This window comes from Elgaria multicarinata, chromosome 16 (assembly GCF_023053635.1).
Source record: "Elgaria multicarinata webbii isolate HBS135686 ecotype San Diego chromosome 16, rElgMul1.1.pri, whole genome shotgun sequence".
Classification (NCBI taxonomy): Eukaryota; Metazoa; Chordata; class Lepidosauria; order Squamata; family Anguidae; genus Elgaria; species Elgaria multicarinata.
Genome location: NC_086186.1, coordinates 18,437,842 through 18,456,440, shown reverse-complemented (window position 1 = coordinate 18,456,440; position 18,599 = coordinate 18,437,842). Strand labels below are relative to the sequence as shown.

Below are 18,599 nucleotides of genomic sequence, written 5' to 3'. Positions count from 1 at the left end.
ATCCATCCCTTGGCCCGGGATATTGGCATAGCCTTTTCCCCCGCTTTTCCCGCAGTCTCAGGATGATCCCGAGACCGCGGAACATGTGGCCAGCCGTCGCAGGCTGTCCCAGCTACTCCCGAGTAACCGTGAGGACCGGGGCACGGAGCTCCTCAGGAGCAGGGTGGGGGGAGAGCTCCTTTTCCTTTAAAAAACACACATCCAAAATGGCGGCTGCAATGTCGCGCTCTGCATGTAGAAGAGGGCGGCGATCTCGCAATCATAAAATTGCGAGATCGTCACCCTCCACCCCCCTCGTCTAGCCGTGGCCAAAGCCTCTCTGAAACACGGGTGGCTTTAAGCTCTACTGGAAGGCCAAAGGGAAGGGAATTGGGCATCCCTCTGCATCTGGGGGGAGGGGGGAGTTCCAGAGCCTACAGAAAACTGCTGAGAAAGCCCCTCTCGTGTAATGGCTGCTTCAGAGGGCCAGGGGGTCATGGAGCACCACCACGGTTGTTTCAGTGCTTGGGCACGCTGATTCTGGAAGGAGTGAGGCTTCAATTCGCTCTATGCCAGCATTGCCCAACGCCTACATGGCACCCTTTTAGATCCCTCCTCAAACTCCATCTCTTCCACGAAGCTGTTGGCCTAATCCAACTTTTCCCCAAGCATGTACCCTCCAGTTGTGCTAGACTTCAACTCCTATCATCCCCGGCCAGGATGATTGGACTTGCAGTCCAGCCCAACTGGAGAGCACTTGATTGGGGAAAGGCCGGTTGATCCCTTAGTCCTTGCCCCGAACTGAAACTCCGTCTAAGCCCACCGTGCCTTGCATTCCTCATCTCCATCCCCTGTAACCCTTGTGTCTCCCCCACGCTTGAAATCAGGGTCTCGGGGCTCCGTCCTGAAGGCACATGCTGCAGTCGCCTTTCTGAAACTGAGCAGGTCTGGGTCTGGTCAGTGCCTGGATGGGTGGCCGCTGGGGGATCCCATGTCTGCCACTTTGAGCTCCGTGAAGGCAGGAGCGAAATGTAACTAAATCAATTTAGGCTGTACGCTCCTCGGGCCAAGGGGACTCAATGTTGTTTTTATTCCGTTCATGTCCGTTCTTTGCCTTTGTTTATTCTACCACGTGGCACATATGGCAACGGTGCTGTAGCAGTAATAAGGCCTAATCCTCGTCCCGTACACCTAGAAAACCAGGTTCGGTTCATCTTCTACTTCATGCAGGTTTATAGTCCTGTTTTGTACTGCTGTTGATGTTTTCCTCTCTCGGATTCTCAAGGCTAAAGAGGGCCTGTGTTCAAATCAAACCGTAACCACATTTGAAGGGGAGCAGGGTGGGCCTGCTCTTCTGTTCTGCCCTGGCTAGTCTCCAGGCAACCTGACAATGTGAAGCTAAGTAGGCAACCCCACTGGCCACAAGGGGGGGGGGGACCCCCTGCAGGTAGCTACAAAGCTTCCATGTCAGCTGCTAAATGCCCCCGGATATTATGCACCACGAATATGGAGTGGGGACAGGGATGAAAATTTATTTATTTTATTTATTACATTTCTATACTGCCCAATAGCCGGAGCAACACTTTTAAGTAGGGCTGTGCTCCGCTCCATTCCAGATCCCCGAATCCGGAGCAGATCGGGCTGATCCGGACCCCCTAAATTCGGATCCGAATCCGGTCAGGGGAGGTCCGGATCAGTTCGGGCCGATCCAGAACTCCAGACACCATTTTGGGTCAAACAGCGTGTTTTTTTCCCCATTGACTTGCATTGGAAAAGAAAAACACCTATAACTTTTTTTATTTTTCAAGATACACACATGTAACTGGGCACCATGATAGCTTCCACATAGGAACTTATGCATGCTGAATTTGAAGGAAATTGGATCATGCCCTGATTTTTAGCAATTTTTTAAAGTTAAACCTCAACCACGATATCCTTCAGAAATAAAATGTGTGTTGGAAGGAGATAGTGGAAGTGCATCTCAGGACAATATTAGCCCTTCAAAGGGAACACAGTGCAAAGGGAACACTGTGTGAAATGCGGTCGTCCTGAAATGATCCCATTTGCTTCAAAATTGGCATGATTAAGGATCAATTTAGAAGCTATCATGGTGCCCAGTTACTTTTGTGTATCTTGAAAAACAAAAAAGTTATAGGTGTTTTTCTTTTCCAATGCAAGTCTATGGGGGGAAATCCAGACCTCCTTATCCGGATCGGTTCAGGAGAGGTCCGGATCAATCCAGAGTGGTCCAGATCGGGATCCAGAGCGGATCAGGGGGTCCCTGCACAACCCTACTTTTAAGCTAATCTTGGCCTTGTTTAACCAAGGCTCTATAATGGGCCTGGGGCCTATAGCCGCCTAGATGGTGTTGGTCTCTCAGTCCCCATCATCCCCAGCCTGTATGGGCAATGGTCGGCTTCCAGCATAGTCATCGTCTTCCAAAACCTGTTATGGGAAGACCTTGAACCAGGCCCTGTTGTGCTTATGCCTCATGCAATAAACGGTTTCTTGGAAGTGAACTGCCCTGTTCACCTGTGGGCTCTCTGGCAACTCAAATGCAAAATGGCCCACTGAGGTCCACCTGGCGTCCCTTTACTACAAGGCAACGTAGTAGAAGGTGGGGTTTTCTGGGGACTAATTGAGCTGGTTTTTAAATGGCTGTACAGATTGCTTCATTTGTTACGGGCTGGTTGCTATTGATTCATTATGCTTCATATAGTCGGTGTGTAAGGTTTGACTAATTGTTCTTACCATTTCAATTGCATGCGTTATTATTATTTTAATATTATTATATTAATATCCCGCCTTTTTTCCTCTTGACTAGGGCTGGTGGGTGCTGTAGGCTGAGAATGAACCTTGCTCCTGAATGCTCCCTCCCCTCTCTTCTCCCCTTTGCTTCAGGACTGATGGGTTAGGGGCTTCTATCAAACCAAGGTCTGAACCATAGCTTCCCACATTGGATGTGACCAGAAACTGTGGTTTAGCAAACCCAGAATATCAGTGCCAAAGTATTGTGCATGAAGGAAGGAGCAAGGAGGGAGAGCATGTCATGTTCTTGGCCCAATAAACCATGGTTTACTGGATGGAAATAATTGCATCTGAACCAGGTCTATGATTCCCCAGAGGGGAAAAAACAAACAAACATTGCCTTGTGGTATTTGGTGCAGAATCTAGCTCTCTTCCAATCTCACTTTTATTTTAAACAAAAAAGCAGGTTCCTGGTCATTATTACAGGCTTGAAAGTGGGTGGGTTGCAGCTGGTGAAATAGCAGCGGCCAGAGTGGAGGAGCTAAATAAGATCTCCAGTGACCAGCAAGTGAACTTTCAGGGCCCTCTCTAGCTCCTTGCCTTTCCCAATATTTAGTCGAATAAGTTGCAGAATAAATTCTGCAAAATGAGAGGTTGCAGAATTCAGCTCTCGGTGCAGAATTTGTTTTAATTTATTTATTTTTATTTATTTATTTATTACATTTTTATACCGCCCAATAGCCGAAGCTCTCTGGGCAGTTCACAAAAATTAAAACCACAGTAAAACACCCAACAGGTTAAAACACAATTACAATATAATTGTAATACAATATAAAAAGCGCAACCAGGATAAAACCACACAGCAAAGTTGATATAAGATTAAAATACAGAGTTAAAACAGTAAAATTTAAATTTAAGTTAAAATTAAGTGTTAAAATACTGAGTGAATAAAAAGGTCTTCAGCTGGCGACGAAAGCAGTACAGTGTAGGCGCCAAGTGGACCTCGTTCCACAACCGGGGTGCCACAGCGGAGAAAGCCCTCCTCCTAGTAGTCACCTGCCTCACTTCCTTTGGCAGGGGCTGATGGAGAAGGGCCCCTGTAGATGATCTTAAGGTCCGGGTAGGTACATATGGGAGGAGGCGTTCCTTCAGATAACCTGGCCCCAAACCGTTTAGGGCTTTAAATGTCAATACCAGCACTTTGAATTGGGCCCGGACCTGGACTGGCAGCCAGTGAAGTTGTAAAAGGACTGGCGTAAGTTGATCTCGCCGGCCAGTCCCTGTTAATAACCTTGCTGCCCTGTTTTGCACCAGTTGAAGTTTCCGGACCGTTTTCAAAGGCAGCCCCACGTATAATGCATTGCAGTAATCCAAACGAGAGGTTATCAGAGCATGGATAACTGTAGCTAGGCTATCTCTGTCCAGATAAGGGCGTAGTTGGTATATCAGCCTGAGCTGATAAAAGGTGCTCTTTGCCACTGAGTTCACCTGTGCCTCAAGTGACAGTTCTGGATCCAAGAGCACCCCCAAACTACGGACCCGATCCTTTAGGGGGAGTGCAACCCCGTCCAGGACAGGGCAAACATCACCTCGCCAGACAGAAGAACCACCCGCTAACGGTACCTCCGTCTTGTCTGGATTGAGTTTCAGTTTATTAGCCCTCATCCAGTCCATTACCGTGCCCAGGCACTGGTTCAGAACAGCCACTGCCTCACCTGGGTTTGATGAAAAGGAAATGTAGAGCTGGGTATCATCCGCATATTGATGACACCTCAGTCCACATCTCCGGATAACCTCCCCCAGCGGCTTCATGTATATGTTAAACAGCATAGGGGATAAGATAGAGACAGAAGCACACACGTATCAGCTTAGATATGGTAAGGGAATATGAGGGCCTTTCATTTTTGTCCACTTATCTGTGACGCACTTGGGCCAAATGCTCATTGAGGTGTTAAAATCTGTGTTTGGGTCAAAGACTGCAAAGCAGCCTTCCTTAATCTGATGCCTCCCAGACATTGGGAGTTAGACTACAACTCGCAACATCCCCCAACCAGTTGTGTTGTAAGTCAATGTCCAAAAGATCTGGATTTCACCAGGTTGGGGAAAGCAGCTACTGATTATATGTACCTCCATACAAGATTGTGAACAGAGTGCTGGGCTAATTAAACTCTTCCAAAGAGCTGGCCATGACCCAGCATGGCTCTTCTTATGTTATCTCCCCACCCACAGGGAAGTAGCATGCTAAGTAGAAAGCAAGAGCAGACCGCTTCTCCCGGACGTGACAGTTTTTCATGGGCGTAGGTTCGTTTTTGGTGACGTGTTTTGTTTCTTTCACGCCGTGTTAGGCTGCATAAACGGAAGCATAATGTCCAGATCACAAGTAATAGTTCCACTCCATCCTGCAGCGTGGTGTCTAGTTCGGGGCACCACATTTTAAATTGGACCATGCCCACAGGAGGACAACCAGAGTGGTGAGGGGCCTTGAAAATCAAGTCCAGTGAGGACCAGTTGAAAGAGCAGGGCCTGTTTAGCCTGGGGAAGAGGAGATTAAGGGAAGACACAGAAGAGGGTGCAAACTTGTCTTCTCTTGCTCCGGGGGAGAGGGCTAGAATTAGTGGGTGGAAATTGCTGGGAAGCAAAGTTTGGAGAAACGCTAGGAGAAGCTTCCTAACGCAGGGGTGGGGAACATGTGGCCCTCCAGATGTTGCCTGCTTCCAACTCCCATAAGCCCTAGCCAGTATGGCAAGTAGTTATCCAACAACATCCCCAACGCCACGGCAAGAGCTGTTCAACGGCGGAATAGAACAGCTTGATCCTTTCTCCTGAAATACATTGGCCATTAATGGCCCTCGCTGGTATCCGTCTCCATTCTCCGCACCTTGTCAAGAGAGGACAATATACGCCGGGGTTGAGGAACAGTAAGGGTAGTGGCAAATTTTGGAAGTGTAGGCAGTCATCGTAACAGTCCCCATAGCCGCTGATGGGAGTTGCAAGTCTAGCGAGATGGGAGACCCATGAACCCGCCCCTCTCCGTTGATATGCACGCTCTGCGTACGCCGTTCTGCAAGAGGGCAGGGAACAAGGCAGGATGTGGTGTTGGGCACAGCATCCTTTTTACCTTTATCTCAGGGACGGTGAATACGCTTAGCGAGGAAAAGCACCCAAAGGAGTCCAACGCCGGTGAATTGAAACAGGAAAACTTGCTGTGTTTTTCTCTTTTGGATGAGTCCGCTTTCATGACTGCCATTAAAAGTGGCTTTTTCGTTGTGGTTGGCTTCCCCCAATGGAAACCCTTTACATAACTCTGTGCTTTAATTTCACGGCTTCACCGATTCCAGACCTGTTTTACAAAGTCTCAAGAGAAACAATGAAGAAAGACCCCAGGGCCTGGATCCATGGGGCTGCTTTAGGCCATGCCTAGAGGCTTTGGGGGGAGCCTCACGGGGCTTTGAATAACAGGAAGGAGGCTGTAGCTCAGTGGTGGAGAACTTGTTTTGCATGCTGAAGGTTGCAGGTTCAATCCCCAGCATCTCCAGGTCAGGCTGGAAAAAAAACTCCTGCCTGGAACCCTGGAGAACCATTGCTGCCAGCCTGTGTCAACAATACTGGGCTAGATGGATCATGGGTCTGACTCTGTATAAGGCAGCTTCCTATGTTCCTATGACCTCTCAACCCGCCAGGCCAGAATTACCAGCTGCTTTTGCCATTTGCCTCAGTGTTCAAAGGTGATTTGTTATTTGACATTGGGAGGGGAAGTGGCTGTTGCTTGAGAAACATGCCTGAAACCCTCTTGGAAACAGAGCACTAATGGGGTGAGTCTTTGGATCTCTGCTGCGTGTGTGCACACACCCTCCATAGCCCGCCAGTTGACCACCTGCTTTGCACACAGGTATAAGAAGCGGCCAACCAGCTGTTGACCAGGAACCCACAAGCAGGACACGGTGCAACAGCACCCTCCTGCCCATGTTCCCCAGCAGTAGCTTACTGCCTCGGATACTGGAGATAGCACATAGCCATCAGGACTGGTAGCCATCAATAGCCTTCTCCCCAGGAATTTATCCAACCCCCTTTTCAAAGCCATCCAATTCGGTGGCCATCACTACGTCTTGTGGCAATGAATTTCGTGGTCCACCTGCATGTTAAGTTAATTGTGCAGCTTGTAGCTGAGGCTTGTCTTTTTTGGAGTAAGGGCTCGTGGCCCCAGTGGAGATCGGGACCGCCTTGCAGGGAACATTCACCCTTTGCATCAATGGAGGCTTCCTTTTCTTTTTACAGTGCTTAAATCATTGGGGCGGGGGGAGGTTTCATCCCCCCCTTGCTGTGCCCACTGGTGGCTGGGGGGATGATGGGATTGTAGCCCAACACACCTGGAAGATACCAGATTGGGGACGGCTGGTTTAGGGTGAGCCGAAATGCAAGACATCAGCCTCGTTTCTCATCTCCCCTGCCAATGATTCTTGAAGTTACTGTAGGGCAGACCTACATAATTTGTGGCCCACAGAGCCAGATGCGGTTCATCAGCCACCTAGAGCTGGCTGAGATCTGTTGCCATCTCCTCCACCACCACCACCATCACCACCCTTTGCTGTCATTTGGACTCACCAGAGAGAGGCAGCACTCGGAACTCTCCTCCACCTTCATTGAAGGCTCCGCCAAACGTGGCTACTGCTTTTCATCATTCTGGTATCCTATTCCATCCTCAAGGCAAAATGGGCTAACAGGGAACATTTACAAGGGAGAACAAGGCACAGACCTATCATCTGGTGCCGAGAAACTCCCTTATATAGAGTCAAGCTATTGGTTCCCCTTGTTCAATTTCGTTTATGCTGAATCCAATTCAAGGTGCTGGTTTTAAGCTATTATTCCTTATACATAGAATCATAGATCATAGAAGAGTAGAGTTGGAAGGGGGCCTATAAGGCCATTGAGTCCAACCCCCTGCTTAATGCAGGAATCCACCCCTGACAGATGGTTGTCCATTATACAGCTCAGGACCACAGTACCAGCTGGACATCAGGAAAAACTTCCTGACTGTTAGAGCAGTATGACAATGGAATCAGTTGCCTGGTGAGGTGGTGGGCTCTCCCACACTAGCGGCCTTCAAGAGGCAGCTGGACAAGCATATGTCAGGGACGCTTTAGGGTGGATTCCTGCATTGAGCAGGGGGTTGGACTCGATGGCCTTGTAGGCCCCTTCCAACTCTGCTATTCTATGATTCTATGATTCTACTTGATGGAGTGCCTCTCCTGGTATGATCGACATCTGCGGTCCTCCTTGTGCAGCTGCCTCTTGAAGGCCGCTAGTGTGAGAGAGCCCACAACCTCACCAGGCAACTGATTCCATTGTCATACTGCTCTAACAGTCAGGAAGTTTTTCCTGATGTCCAATTTCTATTTGAAATTGTTCTATTTGAAGTAAATGTTCTATCACCAAGCTACAGCATTACTAGGGGTGGACTAGGATGCTAGGCTGTGGCCATGTTGAAGAAACATTCACTGGGGGTGGTGGGAGGAGTAAACATAAGTTCGGGCGCAATCCTATGTATGTTTCAACAGGAAAAAAAGTCCTTCAAAAACAAGTCCATTGGGGCCACAAGCCCTTACTCCAAAAAAGACAGTCCATCATTCCTCCTCCAGCCACCCATGCTAGGTGGGGAGTGCTGGGAGTTGAATGACTTTTTTTCTGTCTAAACATGCATTGCATTGCGCCCTTACGGATGTTTTTTAGGGCTTTTATGTAAACTTCTTTGCAAGGCTTGCCAGAAAAGCTATTCAGCAAAACCAGGACGTGTGTCCATCCCTCACAGGGCCACAAAACATGTCTAGTCTGCTGCATGCATCCAGGATGTGTGTAAGACGGGACCTACTATGAAGTAGTGAAGCCACAAGATTACATGAAATTTATGCCTAACTTGATCAAGGGAGACCCTTTGGTGTCACAGGTTTTTCGCGTGATCCATACGTTGTCCACACGTTTATTCTGGCATAAGCATGCAGGGCCACTGTCCACTGAAGCTACATCGCCGCCCTCCGTTTCATTTGTGTTCCGTGTGTCCCCATGACCAACAGGGAGATTAAACGAGATCATTACTGTACCCCCTTCACGGAGGAAATCGGGCCCTCCTCCGTGGTTGAACGAAACAAGAATCTGGTTAAAGTTATGGGTGTGGCTCGGCTTCGGCGTTTTCGGGAGAAAGCAAACTCCACCCGATCCAAAATTTGCAAAGTGGGCTTCGCTCAGGTTTCTCTTGCCTCGTGTTCTATCTCTCTCCATCTTTTTACTCTTTCTCTCTCCCCGTACTCTTTCCCCCAGTAGCCTCAGCATCAGATAGTGCAGAACCTTCCTCTGAAGAACAAGACAAGTCGCTCGACAAACCAAAACAGAAAAAAACCCGCTGCTTCATGTGCCGGAAGAAAGTTGGTCTCACTGGTAAGTTCTCCCATTTTCTGGAGTCGGAAGCTTGAGTTGTGCGACGCTTAGAAAGGGAACGCTTCTAGCTTCTACGCCTGTAGCGTTGCGCTCAAATGGCCTCCCAAAATTCACCGCCTCAATTAGAGGTGGTGAATATAGGGAGGGATTTCAGTAAATTTAGGAGTGTAAAATTTTACAACTGGATGTCATGAGGCTTATCCATAAATGGAATCGGCGGTCCCTCTTCCCTTTTCCCGTTCTTTTAAACGTTAGTTTCCTCTCGCAACAAGCAACAGCAGCAGAATTCACAGCTGCCGTCTTCCGCACTCCAGTACCCACAATGAACCCTTGGACTGATGATACGTCATGACATAGAATTTGTTCCAGAGAGTCTTGTGGGGGAATAATGGTATTATTTATTTTTATTTATTTATTGCATTTATATCCCACCTTTTTCTCTCCAAGGAACACAAGGTGGCATACATTATCCTCCTCCTCTCTGTTTTATCCCCACAACAACCCTGTGAGGTGGGTTGGGCTGAGAGTGTGTAACCGGCCCCAAGTCACCCAGTGGGTTTCCATGGCCAAGTGAGGACTAGAACTTGGACCTCCCGACTCCCAGTCCAACACTTTAGCCACTACACCACACTGGCTCTCACTGGTGGCTGATAGGATCGCTGCTGACACTTGTGGTTGTAGCAAATCAAGATTTTAAAAGAAACTGTTGCTAAGTGTCCCCTTCCCTCTCCCCCTGTCCCAAAAGTTACAAGAGGTTAAGAACACAGGAAGCTGCCTCATACCAAGTCAAAAACCCAAAACGAAAGGAGGAGAAAGCATCCAAGCCAGGTCAGAAAAAAGGAGAAACGGGTTTTCAGGATGCAAATAATTTATTTTCACAAAGCCCAATGCATTTCGGTCTGTATTTTATTCAAAGGCCTTCCTCAGGGGGTGGAAAATCACAGGATAATCACAGAAGACAATTGCCTTGTTAGAGGAAATTCTGCAGATAGTACCTTCTAATAGCCCCCTGAGGGAAGGCCTTTGGATAAAATACAGGCCGAAACGCGTTGGGCTTCGTGAAAATAAATTATTTGCATCCTGAGAACCCGTTTCTCCTTTTTTCTGACTTCTACCAGGTCACTGACTTGTCTGTCATGGCCAGTGCTGCCTGCTCAGGTTGTACTGACTTGTTTATCCTACCCAGTATGGTTTGCCCTGACGGGCAGCAGTTCTGAGGGCTCAGGCAAGGAAAGGTCTTTCCCATCACTTGCTACCCCAGATCCCTTTTAAACTGGAGATGCCGTGGGTGGAACCTAGGACACTCCGCCTGCAATGCATGTTCTCTGCCACTGAGGCCTGGTCCCTTCCTCCATATTCAGGGTCGATTTCAGCTGACCCCAATATTGAAGCCAAAATTCCTCTTTGGAGAATTTTCAGCTGAGTGCTTCCAGGCTCTTTTGTCCAGAGGGGACGGGGCCGAGGCTTTGACAGGTCTGAGCCCCGGATCTATTTCCCAGAGTCCCCGAGAGTGTGTTGGTGCTAATAGAAGTCTGTCATCGTCGTCCCCGGCTCAGCTTAACCACCATGTGGTGGGTGATTTTCAAGGAGAGACTGCAGCTGAGGAGGGAAGGACCATCACCTCATGAGCTTCGGTCCTTCCAAAAATGCGCACACACACGCACACACACACAGCAGTTAAGCAAATTACCAACAAATGCACAGATCAACCCAGAGTTAAGAATTGTGCAGAATTAACACCCTGCAGAATTAAAACTTTGCAGGTCAAGCAGATCAAATGCCTGTTTAGCCCAAAATGCATCCTACAACTCCCAGCATTCCCCAGACAGCAGGGGTGGCTGGGGGATGCTGGGTTGTAGGATTTCCTGCCTAAACATCCATAGGATTGCGCTGTAAGTTGCTTCCTTAGCCTGGATGGTCTTCAGAGGGATCCGACTCAAAGGTAAGCATCTTCATAGGCAAGAACCTACAAGGATTGTGTTTTGCTGATGGAAGGCTTAATCCTTAATAGAGTTGGAAGGGGCCTATAAGGCCATCAAGTCCAACGCCCCCTGCTCAATGCAGGAATCCACCTTAAAGCATCCCTGACAGATGGTTGCCCAACTACCTCTTGAAGGCCTCTAGTGTGGGAGAGCCCACAACCTCCCTAGGTCATTGGTCCCATTGTCATACTGCTCTAACCATCAGGAAGCTTTTCCTAATGTCCAGCCAGAATCTGGCTTCCTGTAACTTGAGCCCGTTATTCCGTGTCCTGCACTCCAGGATGATCGTGAACAGATCCTGGCACTAATTACTTCTCTTAATGGAGATGCTGAACTTGGGATGGTGAAAAGGATTTTTGTTTCTCTTGTTGTGGGGAAAGGGGGTGGGGAGCTACTGTCAATTTGATTGTTCTGAAACTTTACATTTCACCAGCCTTCCAGGTGGAAGATCTTGTCCGTACTGACCATTTTGTAATGTCCTGAGGGGACAATACGTGGGTCAGATTTTAGACAGAGATATGGGGAGATCTGCCTGTGAGACTGTAATCTATCTGCGTCCCCAGCAAGGTGGATACCTAACTCCACAGACTGCATGTTTTGCACCTATAGTAATTGATTTTAGGGAGAAATCCTTCAGGGAAAATGCTGTGTTTGATCAGGGAGACTGAGGACATTAAGTTCCTGATTGAATTTATGTAATTTTATTCAAGTTTGTGTATATTCTGTTTATATTAACTTGTGTTAAAATAGTGGATGGTGTTTTTTTTAAAAAAAAAAAAGGAGGGGGGAATACCATGGAGACCCAGAATTTTTAGTTTATTGTATATAATTTGTGTTTGTGCAAATTTTATTTATGTTCATGTGTTACTTTTACATCTATATTTATTTAAAATATTTCTAGGCTGCCTTTCAGGCGCAGGAACACTCCCAAAGCGGCATGCAACAATGGCATGCATAAAACAATATTTATATAATTAAAACAAAAACTGACGCGGTAATAAAATCAGCAAATGTTCTAAAACAAACCCAAGTATAAGACAGAAATTACAACACTATTGCAACCGTCACCCAGTCTGCTAAAACATAATTAGGGAAAGGCTACTATAAATATGTAGCTTCCTTTCTTTAATTTTTGCTTTGGGATAGTCTGACTAGATACAGATAAAGTAAACTGATCTGATTTTACCCATCCTTCAACAGGTTTTGGTGATACCCGTTGTGTAAGTTGTCGCTGTTGTTGTTATTATTATTTACTTTTATATACCGCTCCATCGCCAAAGCTCTCTGGGTGGTTTACAAAGATTAACAACAATGAACATTTAAAAACCAATATACACAATTTTAAACCATAAAAAGCATAAAAACAGACTACATATCAACTATCCAACGGTCAGTTATGCAAATCCTGTAACAATAGAACCTTGTAGAACCCCCTGTTTTATACGGGCAACATTTTTAACATGCTCTGCTTTTCCACCCACTGCCTGGTGCATAAAAGATTAACTAAGGGTTTGGTACAAAAATTTGTGGTTTTGTGGTACCTTTTTAAAATATTGGTATGTATTTGATTTAAAGAGCAATTCAATGGCCCCTAGACATTGTCTGATGGATTATGCCTTCCAAGGTTGGAGACAGGTCAGAGATCTCCCCCCACCCTGCCCACCGGCCCCTCACAGCCAGTGTTGAAGAAACTACTCCAGCTGGCCCCCGAGGTTGGGAAAGTGACCTTGGAGGGAAAGGAGGTGTTTTGGTGGATGGGCAGGGGAGGGGACTGGAGAGGCCTGGATATGAGCTATCCTGAGGATTCTCCAGCCTCCTTCCCTCCCCTTTGAAGTGCTCTTGTTAGATGGGCAAAAAAGCCCGTCTAGCGAAATCTTCATGGCGGAAGGACGGGGAGCGCAGGCTGCTTCCGCTGCTCCTCCTGCCCAGCGTTGGATGATGGGAAGGCTCCAAGTTTAGGGGCATCCAATCATCAAGGGCGCCGTCAATTGCACTGCACCCCTTTGAACCTATTTTATATGAAAACTATGGATAAAGGAATATTAATTCACATACAATCATAGTTCATGTCCGAAGGAAACCAAACCAAATCATTCATTTTGTCAAAGACGAGCAATATAAAGGTAAATTCAGGAAAGTACCAACATACGTCCTCTTAAACAAAAGAACATAATCTACAGAAAAAAACACAAACAGTAATATTTTCTCAAAAAGAATCCAATAATTTATAAACAGGCTGTCATTCATTGAACCTATTATCTTGGTTTCTAAAGTGAGTTCCTGAGAAATGTCAGCTTAATAAAGCAATAACGTTATTCCTTTTTTCTTTTCTTTTTTTACTCCAAGGTTATCAGGGTATTTTAAGTTTTACCGTGCTCAGCAATACAGATTTCTGCTGGCATTTGGTTTTTGCTTTTAATTTTTTTCCCCTACAGCAGCTATTCTTCCAGGCTTACTATTATTAGCATTATTGTTCCTGTTCATATTTTACTTTTATTTTATTTATTTATTTATTTCATTTTTATACCGCCCAATAGCTGAAGCTCTCTGGGCGGTTTACGCAAATTAAAAACCATTCAAAATATAAAACAAACAGTATAAAAACATGATATAAAATACAATATAAAAAACACAACCGGGATAAAATCAGCAGCAGTGAAGAAATACAAATTTAAAACACAAATTTAAAACAGCCAAGTTAAAATTAAATTTATAAACTGTTAAAATACTGAGAATAAATAGGTCTTTGCCTGGTGTCTAAATGGATATAGTGTAGGTGCCAGGAATATAGTGTAGGTAGTTGTGTAGGTACTCACAGGAATTAAGGGGAGACCCGGGGTCATCCCATGAACCTGATTGGTGGGAGATCCAGGACAAATAAAAGGAAGGACTTCTTCACACAGCGCATAGTTAAATTATGGAACTCACTACCACAAGATGTAGTGATGGCCACCAAGCTGGATGGCTTTAAAAGGGGGTTGGATAGATTCCTGGAGGCAAAGGCTATCAATGGCTACTAGCCCTGATGGTTGTGTGCTATCTCCAGTATTCGAGGCAATAAGCCTGAGTGCACCAGTTGCTGGGGAACATGGGTGGGAGGGTGCTGTTGCACCATGTCCTGCTTGTTCATCCCTGGCCGATGGCTGGTTGGCTACTGTGTGAACAGAGTGCTGGACTAGATGGACCCTTGGTCTGATCCGGCATGGCACTTCATATGTTCTTATCTCTTCACTTGGGTCGAACTGGCAAGCCATCTCTCCAGCGGTTGGACCTGGAATTTGCAGACCGACTGGGAACAAGCGATCTGGTGGTTTTTATTTTATTTCTTGACGATGGGGGTGGGGAGGAAACGAGCTGGGGCTTTGAACACCCCTCCGCGACCGCCACCAAAAACGAACCGCGTCACTTTCCTCACGCCAGGCACCTTAGCGTCTGTCCTCTCTTTGCAGGGTTTGAGTGCAGATGCGGGAACGTTTACTGTGGCGTACACCGCTACTCAGATGTCCACAGTTGCTCTTACAATTACAAAGCCGATGCCGCTGAGAAAATCAGAAAAGAGAATCCGGTGGTCGTTGGGGAAAAGATCCAGAAGATTTGAACTGCTACTCTTGCTGGAATATTAAACAAAACACAAAAAAAAACAAAATTGACCATCTGCAGATGAAATTGACTTGAGCTTCTTCCCTTCCCCTCCTGTACCCCTTTTCCTCCTCCTCCTCCTCCTCCTCTTAGTCATCCGGAACGTAGGGATGTGTATCCCGAATCATGCATGTCATCTGAAAACATAGATTTCCACCCACCACCCCTTTTAGAACATGATCGAACACTTACTTTTTGCAGTAATCCGCTCCCTCCCGGCCTCCTACAGCTGAAGAGTGAAATAAACTTTTTACACTTTTGTGAGATTCACTATGAGGCCTTTGGGGCCTGTTGAATGAATACCATGGCTATACAAGTATTATCCTTTAAAAATATTTTTTAATTTTAGTTGAGTGCAGAGGGCTTTTTATAATACCAACACAGAGATATATTGGAGATCATTGGCGCTTCTCCCCGCCAGTACTAAACATGCATGCATTAACCTGGCCATTTTCCTTTTCTGTTTTGTATATAGCTTTTTTTTTTTCTTTTTCTGCAGCACGATTTCCTCTTTTTTCCTTTTTTTTTTTTTCCTTTTTTTTTTTTTTTTTGATAACGGCACAACTAGCGATCAGTAACTGAATGTATTTTAATCATTATGGCTGCTTGGGTTTTTTTGTTTTGTTTTCCCATTAACAAAGGTTTATACATATGTTAGCATAATAGCTTGTTTGCACCCACTACCTATTTATGTATGAATCATTTGCAATGAGTGTGTGTGTGTGTGTGTGCGCGTGTATGTTGCGACCGCTGAGATTCTGAAGTTTGTGTGGGTTTTTTTTCCCTTTCCTTTTCAAAGATAACTTCTAGGATTTTCTTTTTCCCTGTGTGAGTGTTGAGGGATTTTCTGTCTGCATTTGATTGGAAACTGCGGATTTCCTTGGGGTTTATGTTATTGGGTCCTTTCTGTACACCAATATGAAGAATGATAAAGTTTTAACTGTATTGTATTTATGTTCATTCACATCTTTAACTTTGATTAAAATAAAATTTTTAAAAATTGGGGTTTGGGAGCCGTGGTGGACGTTGCTTTAGAGAAGTGTATCTCATGTGTCTGTGTGTGCAGCTAGAAGAAGAATAGAAAGAATGGATGCAGTGACGGGGAATGCGTGGCCCTCCAGATCCTGTTGGACTGCAATTCCCATCAGCCCTACCCAGCGGTGGCGTGGGATTATGGGTGTTGGTCCAAGAATAGCCAGGGAACCCACACATTCCCCACCCTTGGGTGAAAGTATCAGGAGGTACAACCTCACTGAAGCTAAGCAGGTTGGGTGGGAGACCACCTGGGAACCAGATCTTGAATGCCATGATGAGAGGCGGTGTGGGGTAGTGGTTTGAGCTACCTTCTGCCCACCTTCTGCCCTTCAGATGATTTGGACTGCAACCCATTGAACCCAGCCAGCATGGCCGATGGCCGTGGTGTTTGGGAATGATAGAAGTTGCAGTGCAATACATCTGAAGAGCACCAGCTCGGCAAAGGTTGGGTTTAAAGAGTTGGTTGGACTCTGACTGGGGTTCGAATCCGCACGCAGCAGCGGATCTCATTGATCTTGGGCTAGTCTCTCAGCCTAACCTACCTCACATGGATAAAATAGAGGAGGAACCCTGTACCTTGTGCTCATTGACCTTAGGGTAGAGGTGGGGAAATGGGTGCAGTAAATAAAAAAATGATGGAAGAACAGACATCAGTGTCAAAATTAACATACCAAACCATGTTCATCCCACAGCTCTCAAGTATCTCTCGCTCTTCCAACAGGTTTGGGACTGGCGCTGCAATGGGGGGGGGGTGTTCTCATCCCATACTCCCGAAGCTTCCCAATCCATCATGCTGTTGAAAGGAAGCACATCAGCAGACAGTAGGGTTCATGCCCAACCCTGTGCCTTATGGCAACTGAGGAAGGCTGTGTGTGAAATCCGGGCTATTTTGCAGAACGGAATAAGCGGGGTTTCCACTGTTCATAGGAAGAGAGACCTTCCTCAGTTGAGGGACAGGTGGAGTTGCCGTACACCAGCCTTCCTAGTTGCCCTCTAGATGTTTTTCACTGCAACTCCTGGTCGTTGGCCATGTCAGCTGGGGCTGATACGAGCTGTGGTCCAAATCAGGCTGTGGATCCATCTAGCTGAGTATTTCCTGAACTCACTGACAGTGACTCTCCAAGAGAGAGGTGGAGAACATCTTGCAGGTGTGTGTGGGGGGCAAATTCCCCCCAATGGGCCCTCCCATGGGCCAGATGATGTCAGTGGGCAAGGCCATTTTGCCTTTCTTCATGCTCACTCACCAGAGAGAGAGGGATGGGTGGAGTAATTCTCCATAGGCTCCATCAAAGGTCCTTCACGTCCACATCCCATTACTGGAAGTGCTAAGGGCTGGACTTGGGACCTTTTTCATGCAAAGCATGTGCTCCCATCATTGAGTTCTGGCCCTTCTTTCCTTCCATATCCACATGTTTGAACCAGGGGTTCCCATGAGATTGCCGATAGCAGAGATAGCAAACCCTAGGTTGAAGTATCCCTTTGTGTCTCAAGACAGTGGCGTAGTGGAGGGGAAACGAATGCAGCTCTAGGATTATTTTTCGGAACAGAAGCGGTGATGTCATCTGCTGGATCATCATGGTATTTTATGGACCCTCCTTGTTCTGGGAAGTGAATGAGGTGACAGGTTTCAAGTTTGTGACAGGGTTAGCACATGAGAAAGACAAGGGAAATAATTAAGCAGAGACTCAATGCTACTTTTTGTATGTGTGTGTGGAATTCCTACTTCAGTCCAGCAGTTTTAATGGCATCACTCCTTTGCAAGATTATTTACCTTTCTAATAAGTGGGGTGGGGTTGTAAGAAATGCGAACTTCACGTGTATACAGTGCTTATGCAATGCATATTTACTCAATAGTAGTCCCGATAGATCAAATTTCAGGGAAGCTTTTGGGGGTGTTATTCCAGTGCTGGGCATGGGCAAAAGCAGTGGAGCCAAAATAATAAAAATATCAGCACAGTTTAGCTTAAAACACTTCCTTACTACCAGTAACTAAAGCCATAGGAGAGGCATTTAAAACCTTTTAGAATGGGAGGAAAAACTGTAAAAGCCAGGAAACCCCCAACGATTGGTGTTCAGGGGAGGGGAGAGGGTGTGATCGGGGGGGGGGGAAGACTCTGTGGCCATCTCGGGAGCCTCACAGCGCTTGATTTGGCCCACGGATTTGGCCCATGGTCCTGAGGTCCAACACCCCTGCTATGAAGTGATTCAAATATATTATGTCTCATGCTTCAAGCAGGTGTATAAAGCTGGTCACTGCTTTCCCCATATTGGAGAGCTTCTCTAAAGCTTCTCTACTGCCACCTTGAAAAATTTGCATGACTCCCACTCCCACCCCCCTCTCCAAAGTGAAACAACCCGGAGCAACCAAGAATGGCTCTAACCGAACCCGGGGTCATCCCATGAAGCTGATCGGTGGGAGATTCAGGACAGATCAAAGGCAGGACTTCTTTGCACAACACAGAGTTGAACGATGGAATTCACTTCCACAAGATGTAGGGATGGCCACCAATTTGGATGGCTTTAAAAGGGGGTTGGATAAAGAAAAGCCCCCAGTCCTCATTCTTTTACTATATTCTCTCTGGACCGAATCTGGTTAACAAGTGCTTGTGGGGGAGAGCAAGCGAGAGGACAGCTGTTGCTGAGTCACGCAGACCACTGGCATTCCTTAACTGCCTGATTTGCAAACCGCAACCTAGGGAAAGGGTGGGCCAAAGAAAAAGAGCTGTGATTGGTGTTTCGCTACAGAAAGAGGAGAGGCCTGACAGAGGTATAGTGGGAACATCTGAA

General features: G+C 46.5%; 1 protein-coding gene across 5 annotated transcripts in view; it reads left to right on the top strand.

The window, feature by feature from the left end:
* The window catches only part of ZFAND6 (zinc finger AN1-type containing 6), an 81,045-nt gene extending 65,263 nt beyond the window's left edge, over positions 1-15,782 (top strand). For 4 of the 5 annotated variants that reach the window (XM_063142560.1, XM_063142563.1, XM_063142562.1 and 1 more), the window contains 2 exons: positions 9,040-9,156; positions 14,588-15,782. In XM_063142560.1, the coding sequence (XP_062998630.1) occupies positions 9,040-9,156; positions 14,588-14,736 (266 nt within the window). In that variant the 3' untranslated portion in view covers positions 14,737-15,782. The remainder of the gene's footprint in view (positions 1-9,039; positions 9,157-14,587) is intronic. The other variant, XM_063142565.1, reaches the window with a different exon arrangement.
* Positions 15,783-18,599: the final 2,817 nt, after the last annotated feature.